Here is a 15,221-nt window from a genome sequence, read left to right on the forward strand (position 1 = left end):
TTCGGCTGTTCCGCCGTATGTTCTAATTGTTATCCAAAGCCGTCTGCTTTGCTCTCTCTTCTCACACAACTGACTTTGCCCTTCATAACATTTACTTTTATATAAACTCAAAAGTCATCAAGTAGCATTTAAAAAAAAATCCCACTGGGTTTTATTATTAGGATTCCATGAAATTGATAAACTAATGGAGAGACTCAACTATAAATGGCATTTCCAACCTTAAGTTCTCCTGCTCATGAATGAATGAGGCTTGCGTGCAGGTACATGTGCATGTGTGTACACACGGAGTCCCGACAACACCATCCACTTGTGTCTATCACAGTTTCCTTTCTTCTTCTTCTTTTTTTTTTTATTTTAATTTTAATTTTAATTTTTTGGTTTTTCGAGACAGGCTTTCTCTGTGTAGCTTTGCGCCTTTCCTGGAACTCACTTGGTAGCCCAGGCTGGCCTCGAACTCACAGAGATCCACCTGCCTCTGCCTCCCAAGTGCTGGGATTAAAGGCGTGTGCCACCACCGCCTGGCCATTTTTGTTTTTGTTTTTGTTTTTGTTTTAATTAGGATATATTTACCCAGGTGTATAGTAGCCTAAACCTTTAATCCCAGCAGTCAGGAGGCAGAGGCAGATGGATCTCTGTGAGTTCGAGGCCAGCCTGTTCTACATAGTGAGTACCTGGACAGGCAGGGCTAAGTAGAGACCTTGTTTCAAAAAACAAACAAACAACAAACAAAAAAACCAACCAGCTATTGTGGTCTGGGGTAAAGTATCCTCCCCCAAAGCTCATGTACTGAAAACTTGATCCTCAGCTGATGACTATATTTGGGACATTCTGGGAGATTTCAAGAGACAGGACCTTGCTGGAGGAAGTGGATCACTGGGGATTGTATCCTTACATCTGCCTATATTTTCTCTGCTTCCTGACTACCAGAAAATGAAGCAGGTCCCCCGGCACATGCTCCTACTGTCACGGTGCTGTCGAAGCCAATGGGGTTATGTACCTGAGCTGAAACCTGTGACATTGAGATAGGGAAGACTGGTGGAGATGGGGACATCACCCCACAGAGGCCGATCGTTTCTCAAGTGGAGATTTCAAAACAGCCAGTTGCTTACCTAGATCTTAAGCTCAGAGGAATGGTCTAGACTGGGCAGTGATGGCACAGGTCTTTAATCCCAGCACTCAGGAGGCAGAGGAAGGCAGATCTCTGTGAGTGCCAGGCCAGTCTGGTCTACAGAGCAAGTTCTAGGACAGCCAGGGTTACACAGAGAAACCCTGTCTCAATAACAACAAAACAAATCATGTAAATGGCATTTAACAACCCTGAGACTAAGTAAGATGAGTCAAGAACTGAGGGCAGACAACAGATTCGAGACAGAAAGTAGGAATGTTGCAGCATTGTGAGAATGGGGAGAAGAGGATTTGTGTGGGAGCAAGAGCAGCCACCAAGCACTGTGTCCTGGAAGGCCACATGTTACAAGGGCTTGATTTTGACAAGTCCCAAGAGCAAGTGATTTGCAAGCTGAGCAAAGACCACATGATCTAGCAACAGGTGACCCATTTGTGACCTGGGAGGAAAGAATTCATTGTAGTAAAGGGCCAAAGCACCCCCATTTCAAGCAAGCCCCTCACCCCAGCTTAAAACAGGCCTGAATTTCAAAATTCTCAGAGCTGCTGACATAGGTCCCAGGACAAAGTCAGGATGTTTGAAGAGCCATCTGGTAGCAACTGATTAACCATTGAATGCTCCAATGCCGGAGATGGTCAAAGTACAAAGTGAGGATGTTTGAAGGACTATCTGGTAACAATTGATTAACCACAGATGCCCCAATGCCGGAGGTAATCTGTAAAGTTTTGACAACCGGTTAAAACCTACAAAGTAAGATAACACAGAAATTCTGAAAAGCCCCTAAAACTTGAGCCAATCAGAATTGTACCCATACTAGTACCCCTACATGATGTAACCTTATGGCTTTTGCCTTTAAAAACCGAGCTTGCAGAGGGGCGGGCACCTCCTCCAGCCTCTGCTGTGTCCGGGTGCTTGACTGAGGTCCCTGCCCCGGCTTGACCTGCTTCGATAAACCTTGCTTTTGCTTTTCGGTGAGTTTGTGTCTCTGGGGGGGGGTCTCTTTGGGGGGGGGGGTGGTCGCGCCCAGGGCACAACAGTAGCTGGCTAAGAACACGGGCAAATACTAACTATGGAGACTGTACATACAACTTTTCCGGGTATCAATGAGGTGGTATTTCTCCTTTATTTTTGAAACAGGGTCTCATTATGTAGGGGTGGCTGGTCTGAAACTCTTGAGCTGGCCTCAACCTCAAAGAGATTTGCCTTGCGAATGCTGGTATTAAAGGTATGTACTACCACACCTAGCAATAAATCTTTTAAAATACATATATTTTTAAGATTTTACTGTTTAAGTGCGTGTGGGTGCCTGCAGAGGCCAGAGGCTACTGCTCCTTTGGAGCTGGAATTACAGCCACTTGTGACCTGCCTAACACGGATGTTGGGAATCCAACTCTGGTCTTCTGAAAGCACCCTAAGAGTTCTTAACAGCTGAGCCATCTCTCCAGCCCATTTCCAAATACATTCTAAAGCAAAGAAACCAAAACCTTCACAAAAATGGGGCCAGAGAGATGGCTCAGGGTTAAGAACACTTGCTGCTTTTGCAGGGGACCCAAGATCAGCTTCCAGCATTGACCGGGCGTAACACAACTTCACAACCATCTTTAACTCGGGGTCCAGGGGACCCCCGTGACTTCTCCTGGCCTTCCCGTGATGCACACCCACATACTGGCCGAATACTTCAATGCAGACGGTGCCTCGGGAATAGCTCCCTAGGCATGAGCATACAACAGACATTAGGCACACAATTTTTTTTTTTTTGTTTCTAAAGGAAATGCAAGGTTCTAGCCTCCACAAGCGCGTGAGCGCACTCAAAGCCAAAACTGAAAAATATAGGTGCATCAAGACAGGCCATGCACATTAGGGGGCGGCGCGGGGACACGTGCGCGCCACGCACTCCAGCGGGCGGCCTCGCGGAAGCCGCGCTGCGGCGCACCGGAAGTGGCCGTCCGCACTAGGGGTGCTCCGGCCACTCGCGGGAACCCGACCTTCCGGAAAGCAAACATAAGGGCAGGAAAAAAAAAGGGTCGGGGGGAGTAAAAAAAAAAATTATTTAAAAAGAAGGGGGGCTGGTGGGGAGGAGGCACCCTCCGCCCACCCTCCCTCGCTCCGCGCGCTCCCGCCGCCTGGCCAGGGCCGCTGCGCACGCGCAGCCCAGGCTTCAGACCCCCGGCGCGGCCCGCACGGCAGGGCCCTCAGGTGCGTATGCCGCCGCCGCCGCTCCCCTCGCAACTTCCGCTTCCGGAATTCCCGTTCTCCACCCCCCCCCCTCCCCGGGGTGGGGAAGAGACATCTCTCGGGGCGAGGGGCGGAACGCTCAGGCGCCCGGAGACCGGCTCCGAACCCTCTTTCCCGCACCGCGAGCAGGCCCGGCCGAGTGGGGGTGGGGCGGGGGGGGAGACGCGCCGCCGCGCGACCGGCGCACGCAAGGCGCCCCACGGCCATCTCTGCTTTGATTGGCTGGGACGGGAGCGCGGAGGCGGGAAAGGACGAGGCCCCGGTGCGCGCGGAGGTCACGCAGTAACCTGACGTGCCGGCGCTTGTGTGTGGAAGCACTTGATTGGCTGCGGGAAGGGGCGGGGCCCTCGCGGTTGCCTAGTAACGGCGCTCTGGCTCCGCCCCTTGAGATCACGCTTTGGCCTGCTGGCGCCAGCATGTGGGGGGCGTGTCTGGGCTCTTGGCAGCCTGAGACCTCTGCACACTAGGGAAGTGGAGGAAAGGACCCAGGCTGCAGAATGTGGCGTGTGTCCGGTCTGGTTGAGAGTACAAGATGGCCTATGACCCTAACACCTAGTACAACGACCCAAAAAAAATGTTTTAAGTGAAATTTCCTTTAATAATGTATTTAACCTGTTGTACCCCAAACATTATTCTAGCCTGTACTCAGCATAAAGAGCCAGAAATGAGCCAGCAGTGGTGGTGCATGGCTTCAGGCGGACTGAGTTCAAGGACAGCCCGGTCTATGTAGCAAGTTCCAGGTCTGCTGGGGCCACACGGTGAGACCTTGTCTCTAAATTATACCCGCTTTATTGAGATACAGGGAAATCCACCCTTTAAAATATAAATAACGCAAGTCAGAAAAAAAACTGCCCCCCAAAGTAAAATTTAAAAAAATGAAATGAAAAACAATTCCAGTGTAGCGTGGTATAAGTGTCTGTCAGCTCAGCACTGGAGATGCTGAGGCAGGATTTCAGAGAGTTACAGGATAAAAGTACTTAGCCGACTACTTTTGTTTTGTTTGGTTTTGTTTGGTTTGGTTTTGGTGCTTGTCCTGGATCTCGCTCTGTAGACCAGGTTGACCTCGAACTCACAGAGATCCTCCTGGCTCTGCCTCCCAGGTGCTGGGATTAAAGGCGTGCACCATCATTGCCCCGATACTTCTTTAAAAAAAAAAAAAAAAGTGGAACAGAGGAGGCTAAAGAGATGGCTTAGGAGTTATGAACTAGTACCGCTGTTGCAGAGGACCAAGGTTCAATTCCCAGCACCCATTTGGCAACTCACAACCACTACCTCATGTAAGCCCATGAGGGGCTGGAGAGATGGCTCAGAGGTTAAGAGCACTGGCTGCTCTTCCAAAGGTCCTGAGTTCAATTCCCAGCAACCACATGGTGGCTCACAATCATCTCCAATGAGATCTGGTGCCCTCTTCTGGCTTGCAGGCAGAACACTGTATACATAATAAATTAACTAATTAATTAATTTAAAAAAAAAAAAGAATTTGACCCCACAAGTTCTAGTGGGCTGACTATACAAGCATGTTTAGTATGTTCTGGAACTCTGCTTATCAGTGTCCTGTGTTCTCCTTTGATCCTTGTAGCTGTTTTCAAACGTGGTCATTTCTCACTCTAAGCTTTATACAGTTAACATTTTCTACGACCCTAATAAATAAGACCTGTTTGTTTATAAAAATAAATGGAGGTGCCGGAGAGACGGCTCAGCAGTTAGGAGTGCTTGTTGCCCTGCAGAGGACCAAAGTATAATTCCGAGAGAACCCACAGCAGGGAGCTCACAACCCTCCGTAACTCCAGATCCGAGGATCTAAAGCTCTCTGGCCTACACAGGCACCTGGTCTCCCCCCACCCCCACCCCAAAGAATATGCACATGTAACTCAACAGTCTTTTAAAAGTAGGAGAATAAATAAAGCGTGTTTTGTCTGCTGTGGATGGCACCACTGGGTTTATTTTTGTGCAAGGGAATGGGTATTTATTTTTGGATTCTTGTGGGTGTTTACTAAAGAATAGAATTTCTGGGTCAAGCTTTGTGGGTGTTTTGTTTTTTTTGTGTGTTTGTTTATACTTGGGACTGAGCCCAGAACCACTGAGCTACAGCCCCAGGCTTACATTTTGTTTCTTAGGTTTATTTATTTATTTATTTGGGTTTTTTGTTGTTGTTGTTGTTGAGACAGGGTTTCTCTGTGTAACAGCCCTGGATGTCCTAGAATTCTCTTTGTAGATCAAGGTGACCTCAGACTCGACAGAAATCCCCCTGCCTCTGCCTCCCAAGTGCTGGGATTAAAGGCGTGTGCCACCAATGCAAGCTATGATTTTTTTTTTAACTACTTCATGAGTTCTGCCTGTGTGTGTCTTCCTACACATGCATGTAGTGCCAGAGAGGGCCAGGAGATGGCAGCAAATTTCCTGGAACTGGATCCAGATGGTTGTGAGCTGCCTTGTGAGTGCTGGAAACTCAAAACTGGGTGAACTGAAACTTGTAAGAGGAGCAAGTGCTAATAACCACTAAGCCACAGCTCTAGCCCCCAACTTATTCAATTGTATGTTGAGACAAGATGTCCCTAAGATGCTCAACCTATCCTTGAAGCTATAACCGTCCTATCTCAGCCTGTACCATTGCTGGGAGTCCAGGGTAGACCACCATGCTTAAATTATTTATTCTCAAGATAGTCTTGATCTGTAGCCCAGGCTGGCCTCCATAGCCTTCTCCCTTAGCCTCCCAAGTGCTGGGATTATAGATGGCTGACCACCATGCCCAGCTTTCTAAAAATAATTACTGGGCAAGGTTCTACAGAGGTGGCACAGTGGAGTCAAGGTGATTGCTGCTAAGCCTAATGACCCAGAATCGGTGCCCGGGAACCATTAGTGTAAAGAGATCTGACTCCCTCCGTCTTGCCGAATCTCTCCTGCCTCAGCCTCCAGTGCTCAGCAGACACACATTTACCATCATACCGGGTCTTAGCCGTGGGGTTGGTAGAGGCGAAGGACCGAAGGGCTTTGTTCAAGCTGCAAGACTTTTGTCTAGTGGTCATAAAGATACGAGGCCAGCTACGGAGGTGATAGGGAGTGTCTATTAAAAGGCATGAAGATAGCCCCAAGGCATTCGGCTTCTAGATCTACCACCTCATCTCACATGATCAGAGACCATGAAAGAACCAGCCAGCTTCTCGCTGCACGTGGAGTGTCTCAGGCCAGCTGCAATTCACAAGGATTTTTTTTTTCTTCCTATTCTCCCTCACAGGCAGCCCTGCCATTGCAAGAAGGGCATCCAGAGGCAGGCATGCACTAAACTGAAGGGTGGAAATGTGTTCCAATAAAACTTTATTTTAACTTTTTTTTTTTTTGAAACAGTCTCATTGTAGCCCCGGCTAGCCTTGAACTCTGTGTAGTCCACTCTGACCTTGGCTCCTGATCTGTCTGGCTGCACCTCCTGAGTGCTGGGATTGCAAAAAGTGACCCACGTGTTCTTTTCCATGCTGAGGATAGAAACCCAGACATCATGCGTCATAGCCAAAAGCACTCTGTCAACGGAGCCACAGCCCAGCCCTGTAATCAGCAGTTAAGGAAAAGTTAATTACTGTATAAATTCTGTGATCTAAATGAATGTTGCTGGCACTTCATGTGTAGGTAGAAAAGGCCCTGGGAGATTGTATTCTGTGAGACTTGTTGATGGCCCGAAGTATTTAGTTTCATCGGATTTGGTGATACATGTCTGTAACGCCAGGCCTCAGCAAGCTGAAGCAGGAGGATCACGAGTTTGAGACTAGTTTGGGTTACTGCATAAAGAGACCTGGTGTGTGCTATTTTGTTTGTGTTCTGACAAATAAAGCTTGCTTGGAGTCAGGGTGGAGCTAGCCACTAGTTAACCCTAGAGGTCTGGAGGTCTGTACAGAGAAGAACAGGAAGTGATAAGGCAGGGCGGAGACAGGATCTCAGCCCCTTTTAACTGGAGGACCAGAAGAAGGAGGGAGGACTGTGGCTGTTCTCCTGCTTCTCTGATCTTTCAGGTTTTACCCTGATATCTGACTCCTGGTTTTTGCTGATAGGAGTAATTAGATTTTCGCTTCAGAGACCTTTTCTCAAAAGCAATACTAAAGGTAGGCATGGAGCTGGAGAGCTGGCTCAGTGATTAGAGGGTGCTGGCTGCTCTTGCAGGGGACCTGAGTTGTGTTCCCAGCACCATGTGAGGTGGCTCACAACCACCTGGAACTCCAGCTCCAGGGGAATCTGAGACACTCCTCTGGCCTCTGGGGGACACCCCCACTCACACATTTGCAGGTGCATACGCAGAAACTTTTGTTGTTGTTGTTTTGTTTGTTTTGTTTTTCGAGACAGGGTTTCTCTGTGTAGCTTTGCGCCTTTCCCTTTCCTGGATCTCGCTCTGTAGACCAGGCTGGCCTCGAACTCACAGAGATCCGCCTGCCTTTGGCTCCCGAGTGCTGGGATTAAAGGCGTGTGCCACCACTGCCCAGCATGCAGAAACGTTTTTGAAAGAAACCTGGGAGCCAGATGTAGTGACACCTGCCTGTCATTCCTGGCAGGCTCAGGAATTCAAGGCCAGCTCAGCTATGTAATAAGTTCAAGGCCAGTCTGAGCTACATGAGACCTTGTCTGGAGGGAGGGGGGGAGAGAGAAAGAGTGAGAGAGAGAGAGTTCAAAAAGCCCTCTGACTTTCCTATGTGTTCTTTAGTGTACATGCCTACACATAAAATAAGTAAATATAATAAAAGCCATTTTAAGAAAGAAAAGTTTCCCTGCGTTGTTATGTACAGGATAGAAATAAAGCATAATTACTAGGACACTGGCGCTTGTTCATTATTGCCTGATGCAGAATTGATGACAACTGATAAGGATGAGCGCCTCTCACTCTCCTATCACACTTTTTTCTTTGTTAAAGGCTGACATTTTAAGCCAAGCATGGTGGTATGTGTCTCTAGTCTCAGCACTGGGAAAATAGAGGCAGGAGGGTCAGGAAATCAGAGTCAGCCTTGGCTACATAGTTCGATGTCAGCAGGGTGGGCTGCATAAGACCCCTTTGAAAAATAAAATAAAAACAAAAACAGCCAGGTGTGGTGGCATATTCCTTTGATCCCAACACTCAGGAGGCAGAAGCAGGGAGGTCTTGATGATTTTGAGGTCTGCTTGGTTGGTCTATAGATTGAGTTCCAGGCCAACCAGGGGCTATTTTATGAGACTCTGTCTTTAAAAAAAAAAAAAAATGTAATGCTCTTATCTCAAGAACTTCCTGGTCTGCCATGATGGGACCCACCTCACCACACATTCTTGCCTCCATGTACCTTGCTTCTTTGCTGTGGGAGCTGCAGGTTGGGTAGGGTCTGGGTATCCTCTAAGGACTGCCTCCTGCCTTCAATGTCCTAGGGATGCCTCGCCTCCCAAAGCTTCTGGCATCTCCATCCTGCACCAGCTTGGGGATGAAACCTTTAAACTATAATGGACCCTCGGCTCATACCCACAGGACTGTAGTCCTCTGATCACTGGGACACGGACACCACTCACATCCTTGTTCCTCTTTTACAGGAACAATGGCCCAGGTAGCAGTGTCCACCCTGCCCGTTGGAGATGAGTCCTCAGACAGGACAGTGGTGACGTTCCTCATGTCTGCTCTGGAGTCCATGGTGAGACACTCCGGTTTTACCAATGCCTCAGATGATTGTTGAGCTGAAGTATGGTGACACACTTCACTGTCACTTAATTAATTAACTAATTAATTAATTATGTGCACTGATGTTTTGCCTGCATGTATGTTTGTGTGAGGGTGTTAGATCTTGGAGTTACAGACAGTTGTGAGCTGCCATGTGGGTGCTGGGAATTGAACCCGGGTCTTCTGGAAGAGCAGTCAGTGCTCTTAACTGCTGAACCATCTCTCCAGCCCCACATTATTTTTTTAAGATTTATTTATCTATTATGTATGGAGTGTTCTTCTTGAATGTACATCTGCACGCTAGAAGAGGGCCGCAGACCTCATTACAGATGATTGAGAGCCACCATGTGGTTGCTGGGAATTGAACTCAGGACCTCTGGAAGAGCAGCCAGTGCTCTTAACCTCTGAGCCATCTCTCCAGGACCCACTGTCACTTCTTATAAAATCCCCTCTTGTCTGTATGGGTGTATCCTTCAGTCCAGGCGTGGTGGCACACACCTGTGAACCCCAGCACTTTGAGAGGTAGAGAAAGGAGGATCTGAAGTTCAAGGTCATCAAAGGTGTGAATAAGGGTTAGTGTGATCTTTTTATATTATATTTAGTGTATGTGATGTGTAGTTGTAAGTTTTCCCAGTCCTGCCCTGCTCCTGAGGCCCTGCGGTCCTGTAGCCACTCAGACCCAAATGAACACACAGAGGCTTATATTAATTACAAACTGTATGGCCTAATGGCTCAGGCTTCTCGATAGCTAGCTCTTATATCTTAAATTAACCCATCTCTATAAATCTATACTTTGCCACATGGCTCATGGCTTACGGGTACCTTACATCTTGCTTCTTCTGGTGGCAGCTAGCTGTGTCTCCTCTGCTCCCTTCCTCTCTCTCTCTTTAGAATGTCCCACCTAACCTTATTCTGCCTCACCATTGGCCAAACAGCTTTATTTATCAACCAATCAGAGCAACACATATTCACAGCATATAGAATGACATCACCTATCAGTGATGTATGTGCCAGTGTGTATGCCATAGAATGCAGTGGTCAGAGGACCACTTTTGGGAAACTAATATTCTCCTTCCATCATGTGGGTCAAAGTCAGGTTGTAAGGCTATCCACTGGGGCATCTTGCTAGCGTAACAGTGAGTTCAAGGCCAGTCTGGGACGCATGAGACCATCCTCTTTATCCCCTAAAAAAAAAGAAAGAAAGAAAACTAGAAATATCTGCCCCCAACACCATGGGAGGAAACAGACCCATTCCTACATTTGACAAGTAAGCACCCATGATGGACCTTCTACATCCAGGCCTCTTTTAGACAATGGGGTGCAAGATGTGAGGGCAGACCAGGCCCCCCTCACAGGTTTTATATCCTGTGTGTATGTGTTTCTGTGGGTAAATATAATAACTATAAAGTAGGGCCAGCAGGATAGTTCAGCAGGCAAAGGAGCTTCAGTTCTCGGGACTCACAGCGTAGGAGAGAACTGACCCTGCAAGCTGTTCTCTGACCTTCACGTGAGTACTGTGATGTGCTAGTGCGCGCGCGCGCGCACGCGCGCGCGCGCACACACACACACACACACACACACACACACACACACACTATTATTTCTACTACTATTTCTCATAATACAATGAAAAGTAGCGTATGGAAAGAGATGTTTAAGGGAGAATGAGGGAGTCGTTTGGAGGTCTGGGAGAAAGTCTCCAGACAGAGTCTCATCCAGCGCAGGCTGAGCTTGAACTTTCGATATCACAGAGGCTTTGATTCCCCTGCCTCCACCTCCCCAGTGCTGGGATCCTGGGCATGTGCCATCTTTCCTGTACTTGATTTTTCCTTCTGTCTCCTCAGCTCCTCAGCTGACCTGACCAATCCTAGACCATTGTCCTTGTGTTTTCTGTCTTAGTGTAAAGAGCTGGCCAAGTCCAAGGCTGAGGTGGCCTGCATCGCCGTGTACGAGACGGATGTGTACGTGGTGGGGACAGACCGAGGCTGTGCCTTTGTCAACGCCAGACAGGATTTCCAGAAAGACTTCGCACAGCACTGTAGGTGGCCACCGTTGTATCCTCTTGTCTCTGGTGCTGTTTGGTTGGTGGGTTGGCTTTTATAAGGGAATTGAATGTAGGGCCTTACACATGCTAGGCAAGTATTCCACCTGCCATTGAACTGTATACTGCACCCCAGTTTTAACCCCACATTTCACTTTATTAAATTTTTTTTCGAGATGGTCTCGTGTAGCTCTAGCTGACCTGCAACTTGCTGTGTAGACTAGGTTGGCCTTGAACTTACAGAGATCCTCCTGCCTCCGACTCCTGCATGCTGGAATGAATTAACAACATATACACCGTGCCTAGCCTGAAAATATGATTTTTGCTCATCATTCTGTTAACATGATATATTGCATTGATTGATTTTGGGGGTTGTTGTTGTTTGGTTTGGTTTTGGTTTTTTCAAGACAGGGTTTCTCTGTGGAGCCCTGGCTGTCCTGGAACTTACTCTGTAGGCCAGCCTGGCCTTGAACTCAGAGTTCCATCTGCCTTTGCCTTCCAAGTGGTGGAATTAAAGTTTACACCACAACACTTGGCTGCATTGATTGATTTTTTTTTAAAAAAACATTTACTTCTAGTGTGTGTGTGTGTGTGTGTGTGTGTGTGTGTGTGTGTGTGTGTGTGAGTGTAAATGCCCAGAGTCCAGAAGAAGGCATCAGATCCCCTGGAGCTGGGTTTACAGGCAGCTTGCGAATGTGAGCTATTCTTCTAAAGGACCCAAGTTCAATTCCCAACGTCCATATCAGGAGGCTCACAGCCACCTGTAGCTCCATCTCCAGGGGGATCCAACACCTCTGGCCTTCATGGATGGTCACATCATAGACTCATGTGCACATACCACACATACACACATACATGATACACATAATTAAACATACTAAATTTTAAAAAAGGTTTGCTTCATAGTTTCTTTTTTTTTTTTAACTTAAAGATTTATTTTTGTTTTTAAGTTTGTGTTATGTGTATGTGAATGCAGTTCTCTAGAAGCCAGAAGAGGGCACCAGACCCCTGGAGATGGAGTTACAGGCAGTTGTGAGCCCTGATATTGGTGCTGGGAACCAACCGGAGTCCTCTGCAAGACCAGCTCACACTCATAACCATAGCCAATGAGCTTTCTCTCTAGTTTCTATAACACCTTTATCTGTAAAATAAATTTAAAAAAAAATCAATCCCACATGGCAATGGGATAGATACAACCCTTCTAATATTGTTGAGTGAGCCTGCTAGTATTCTGTTGAGGATTTTCCCATCAGCATTGATCAGACATACAGCCCTGGGATTTTCTTTTCTGGCATGTAATTTTTACTTTTGCTGAGACAGGGTCTTATGTAGCCCAGGCTGGCCCAAACTCACTAGGTAGCTGAGGATTACCGACCGTTCATGATCCTCCTGCCTGCACCTCCTGAGTGCTGGGATTACAAGTGTATGCCACCATGCCCAGCTCTAGTTTCTTGGGATAGTGTGGGATTTAGTTGCTGATTGGAGGATTTTTCTTGTTATTTGTTGTCCTTTCGAGACAGGGTCAACTGAGAGATTCGAGTCAATGCTGTCCTGTGCTGGTCCCCCTTCCTCAGACTCCCAAGGGCTGGGGTCACTGATGTCGGTACTCACCCAGGCATACGGGTTGAGCAGTAGCTTTATTTCAGGGGTGACCACCATGCTTGGCCCTAGTCATCATGTGAACCCGCTACCCTGTCGGGGCTCCAGAGATGGTCAGTGGTTGCTGCACATACAGAGGACCCAGATTGGCTCCCAGCATTCACATCAGATTGCTAAGAACCTTTGGTAACTCCAGCGCCAAGGGATCGGATGTCCTCTTCTAGCCTCCAAGGACATGCATCCACATATATTATTCATGCAGATAAGAATAAATCTTGGGGCTGGGGATTTAGCTCAGTGGTAGAACGCTTGCCTAGCAAGCACAAGGCCCTGGGTTCGATCCTCAGCTCTGAAAAAAAAAAAAACTTAAAACAAAAAACTACTCTCTTCTTAGGACTAGGAGGTACAACGCTGTTAGTAGAATGGTTGTCTTGAATGTGTGAAGCCCTGACTTCCATCCTTAGAAAAACAAAACCTCCTCTTTAGTGCCTGATGTAAAAGGGCCATTTTATGATTCCCATCCCCACCCCCACCCCCCAAGTACCAGAAATACAGATGGGAGGGGACAGAAAGAACGCTTGCTCTGACCCATCCTCATCCTGTGCTTGCAGGCCAGGGAGAAGGACTGACCGAAGAGAAGCCACAGTGTCCTGAAAATGGGACTCAGGTCTGCTCCGGAGAAGCCCAACTGCTCAGGAAAGCAGTGGAGGACCATTTCTGCCTTTGTTACCGTAAGTCCCCAGGGAGGATGCACACGCGCACACACACGCACGCGCAAACGTGCGCGCCATACAGTACACATGGAGGTTACAGAAGAACTTGCAGGAAGCTGGTATTCTCCTTCCATGGTGGGTTCAGAAGATCGATTGATCTCAGGTCACCATGCTTGCCCAGTAAGCACTTTTCTCCCTGAACCCACTCTCTGGCCCACGAGCACTCTAAATAGCCATGTAGGAATTGTGTAATTGTATCAGCTAGATGACTTAGGATCCTGTGAACTCATTTACTCATTAATTTATATATTTATTTTGCAGTGTTGTGGGGGAAAACCAGAGTCTCATGCATGCCAGGCAGGTGCTCTACCACTGAGCCACACCCCAGCCCCTCACTGGGGGACTCTAGGCAGGGGCTCTACCACTGAGCCACACCCCAGCCCCTCACTGGGGGATTGATTCTAGTTCCATTCTCAGCATCACAAAGAAACACACACACACACACACACACACACACACACACACACAAAACACCTCTAAATCATCAGATAGCTATACAGCAGAAAGGGGAGTATAATAAGTACCAATATGAGCAAAGTACAATGATACACACATCCGTATAGGAAAATTTCACAAGAAAGCTAGACATGATGGAGCGCACTTGTAATTCTAGCATTCAGGACCCTGAGGCAGGAGAATCACTGCAAGTTGGATACCAACCTGGGGTTCAGGCCACCATGGACAACCTTTCTCAAAAGCAAAAGTAAGAGAACTAGCCAAGCACACGCCTTTAATCCCAGCGCTCAGGAGGCAGAGGCAGGTGGATCTCTGTGAGTTTGAGGCCAACCTGGGCTACAAAGTGAGTTCCAGGACAGCTTGGGCTGTTGTTACACAGAGAAACTCTGTCTCAAAAAAAAAGACAATAAATAAGCCTGGTGGTGGCAGCACAGGCCTTTAATCCCAGTACTCTGGAAGCAGAGGCAGGTGGATGTCTGTGAGTTTGAAGCTGGGGGAACAACTAAATAAACAAATAAGTAAGTTGGGGTTAAGTAAATAAATAAATAAAATGGAAAAGGAAAGGAAAACCAGGAAAAGAAAACAGTGTAAGAAGCTGGGATGGAGGTACACACCTTTAGTCCTGGCACTCAGCAGACTGAAGTAGAAGGATCAAGAGTTCAAGGCCAGCCTGGGCAATAGGAGACTTGTCTGAAAAACACCCCACAAAAGCATCATAATTATAATAACAATATACTGCCTGAGTTTCTCCCAACCCCACACAGCTTCATGCATTTCTGTATTGTGTAAGTGCCCGGGAGTGGGAGCCTTCAGCACAGGGTGCCTGGGGTCCCAGGCGACACTTCCCTGTAAGGAATGGGCTTCTAGTGCCTTGGCCCTCAGCCCCTGATGATGACCCAGCTCCAAATGGTGAGTGGACACTCACCAGGCAAGCTGACTTACCCCACCATGTCTCCGTCCAACTTGTTTTCACATAGTGAGTTAGTTCAGCTCTGGATTGGGGTGCTCTCGACAGAGACCAGCCTGGGACTAACTAAATGTTCAGCCTCCAGGAGAATGAATGGATGGCCTGTTTTTTCTCCCTTTTTGCCTCTGTATGTGTCTAATGCCCGTGAAAGTCCCAAAAGGGCATCAAATCCTTTGGAGTTAGGGATGGTTGTGAACCACCATGTGGGTGCTGGAGTACAGGTGTGTACCACCAGTCCTCTTCGTAGGCAGTACTGGGATTAACCCCGAGCCTTGGTTCGTGCTAAGCAAGCACTGTGTGCGAGTCGATCTTCAGCCATAATTTTACAGCTTTGATTGGGAATTGTATTGATCTTTCAGGGTAGAGAAGGA

The 15,221-nt window shown here is 47.7% G+C and overlaps 1 protein-coding gene across 8 annotated transcripts in view; it reads left to right on the top strand.

Annotated features, from left to right (window-relative positions):
- Window positions 1-1,702: 1,702 nt before the first annotated feature.
- LOC114693652 (general transcription factor II-I repeat domain-containing protein 2) overlaps window positions 1,703-15,221 on the top strand; it is a 40,466-nt gene continuing 26,947 nt past the window's right edge. For 3 of the 8 annotated variants that reach the window (XM_037198284.1, XM_037198290.1, XM_037198287.1), the window contains exons 1-5: window positions 1,704-2,094; window positions 2,261-2,348; window positions 8,891-8,988; window positions 10,914-11,052; window positions 13,266-13,385. In XM_037198284.1, coding sequence (XP_037054179.1) covers window positions 8,896-8,988; window positions 10,914-11,052; window positions 13,266-13,385 — 352 coding nt within the window. In that variant the 5' untranslated portion in view covers window positions 1,704-2,094; window positions 2,261-2,348; window positions 8,891-8,895. Of the gene's footprint in view, window positions 2,095-2,260; window positions 2,349-3,033; window positions 3,320-8,890; window positions 8,989-10,913; window positions 11,053-13,265; window positions 13,386-15,221 lie in introns of those variants that run through there. The other 5 variants (XM_037198286.1, XM_037198289.1, XM_037198292.1 and 2 more) reach the window with 3 other exon arrangements.

This window comes from Peromyscus leucopus, chromosome 23, assembly GCF_004664715.2.
Source record: "Peromyscus leucopus breed LL Stock chromosome 23, UCI_PerLeu_2.1, whole genome shotgun sequence".
NCBI lineage: Eukaryota > Metazoa > Chordata > Mammalia > Rodentia > Cricetidae > Peromyscus > Peromyscus leucopus.